This window comes from Apis dorsata, unplaced genomic scaffold (genome assembly GCF_000469605.1).
Source record: "Apis dorsata unplaced genomic scaffold, Apis dorsata 1.3 scaffold_382, whole genome shotgun sequence".
NCBI lineage: Eukaryota > Metazoa > Arthropoda > Insecta > Hymenoptera > Apidae > Apis > Apis dorsata.
Window position 1 is genome coordinate 1,326,531 of NW_006263644.1, and position 1,741 is coordinate 1,328,271.

General features: G+C 30.3%; 2 protein-coding genes across 6 annotated transcripts in view; both read right to left on the bottom strand.

Annotated features, from left to right (window-relative positions):
• LOC102677163 (glutamate receptor 1) overlaps window positions 1-1,741 on the bottom strand; it is a 286,138-nt gene that overhangs the window by 66,168 nt on the left and 218,229 nt on the right. The window lies entirely within an intron of this gene.
• Window positions 1-1,741, bottom strand: part of LOC102676738 (facilitated trehalose transporter Tret1-like) — a 15,343-nt gene that overhangs the window by 3,520 nt on the left and 10,082 nt on the right. The window contains exons 2-3 of one of the 4 annotated variants that reach the window (XM_006618948.2): window positions 1,435-1,643; window positions 465-727 (exon numbers count right to left, since the gene is read on the bottom strand). In XM_006618948.2, coding sequence (XP_006619011.1) covers window positions 465-507 — 43 coding nt within the window. In that variant the 5' untranslated portion in view covers window positions 508-727; window positions 1,435-1,643. Of the gene's footprint in view, window positions 1-464; window positions 728-1,434; window positions 1,644-1,741 lie in introns of those variants that run through there. The other 3 variants (XM_031512045.1, XM_031512047.1, XM_031512046.1) reach the window with 3 other exon arrangements.

Here is a 1,741-nt window from a genome sequence, read left to right on the forward strand (position 1 = left end):
CTTGATGATTTTTGGATGAAACGATGGCAACGTGGTTATTAATGTTTTTCGAGATTAATGCAATTTTTATAGAGTACAGAAATGTTGGAAAGATTTTAAAATGATATATGTTGACAAAGAAAAATTGTATAATGATAAGTCAAATTCGACTTCATACGCGAATATTGCTAAAAAAAGTATTAGTTTTTTTGAAAAAATTATATAGTTTGTGACCATTTAAACCATCTTAAATTTAAATTAATTTTTACTTCTTCAACAAACATTTTTAATCAGTTTTTTCAAGGAATAAAATTTTTATAAAATTATTCGATTTTTCTTTGTATTATTAAAGAAATAATACTAAATATTATCAAATAATACAAAAAAATCATAGAATGTGCTATTCTATCTTGTCTTTACGTTTTGTCTTTAAGTTTAATATACGTTGATGGTTCAATCTTGTATAATTTAGTTTTCTTACTTACAAATGATCCCAATAAATATCTGTCGCAGTATCCCAACTTCCATGGTTATTATCTCTCTTCACTCGTCACGATCGGATAATATGAAGAAGCGAGAGAGCGTTGTGGATAATCGAGCGTGGAGGAGAAGTCTGTTTCATTGGTGAGCTAAATGGAATATGGGTAAGGAACTCGTTTAATTTTTGAATTATTTAGATCCAATGGTGTAAAAATTTGGAGAAGTTTTAGAATTTAATCCTCTAGGGAAGGAGATATTTTAAATCTGCCTAGAAACAAAAAAAAAAAAAAAAAGATAAAAATAAAATTGGAATTTTCTTTTTCAAGCAAATGAAATAATAGATTTATGCTATTATAACAAAAGGTATTAAATGTTTCCTCTCAACGTTATATATAGCACTTCACTATAATTCCTGAAATGCTTTGAATCGTATTGTAAATTTCTTTCTTTTATTTCTGTCTCAATTTTTATTATATATCAATATAATTATAATTTTCCATTGAAAAATTATATCTTATACGTAAAATTTTTGTATTCCAATTCTTGTTTTCAAGAAAATCAAAATTGAACAGAAATATCCTAAGTAAAAGACTTTCCAAATATTATTATCATTATATTATTCCATTTATTTTTGCACATATAAATCATCCTTTATCAAAATAGCACTTGATCCACTCGTAAAAGCTTCTCAGTAATTTCTAATGTAATTTCAACACCCAATATAAAAATACCCAATATTCATCTCGCGACACGTGCACACGAAATGTAACTCAACCCAACCTTCCAACCCTCCCACATTCACATCGTATCACACGTAACCATGCACAAAATTTCTCAACCAATATATTTTCAACATATATTCGAAATCGTTGCTAAACGTTCAATTAACATCCTCGAATGGAGGACAGACGATGTGCACAAACTTATTTCAAGCGTTGAGATAATACGAAGATAAAATCGATTGAAGATACTAACAGGATCCTCCTTGATGCCTATCCCACAATAGGGATTCCACAATAAGGCATGGGAACGGCTTTCCACGCTTTGTGACCTTCGATCCCCTGTTGCGAGTCGACGCTTTATCGCCAACGTGTCATTAGGACAACGTGGTTCGCACCCCAAATCCTCCGTGGTTCCCCGCTCTTCCGGGATTACTTTCCCGATTCACACTTCCTTTCCAGTATCTGTTGATGCGATTATCGGTGTTAACAGAACCTTTTACACCAAAGTAAACATTAAATTAAGTTCTAATTATGTATAATGTTTTTTTTTTTTTTTTTTT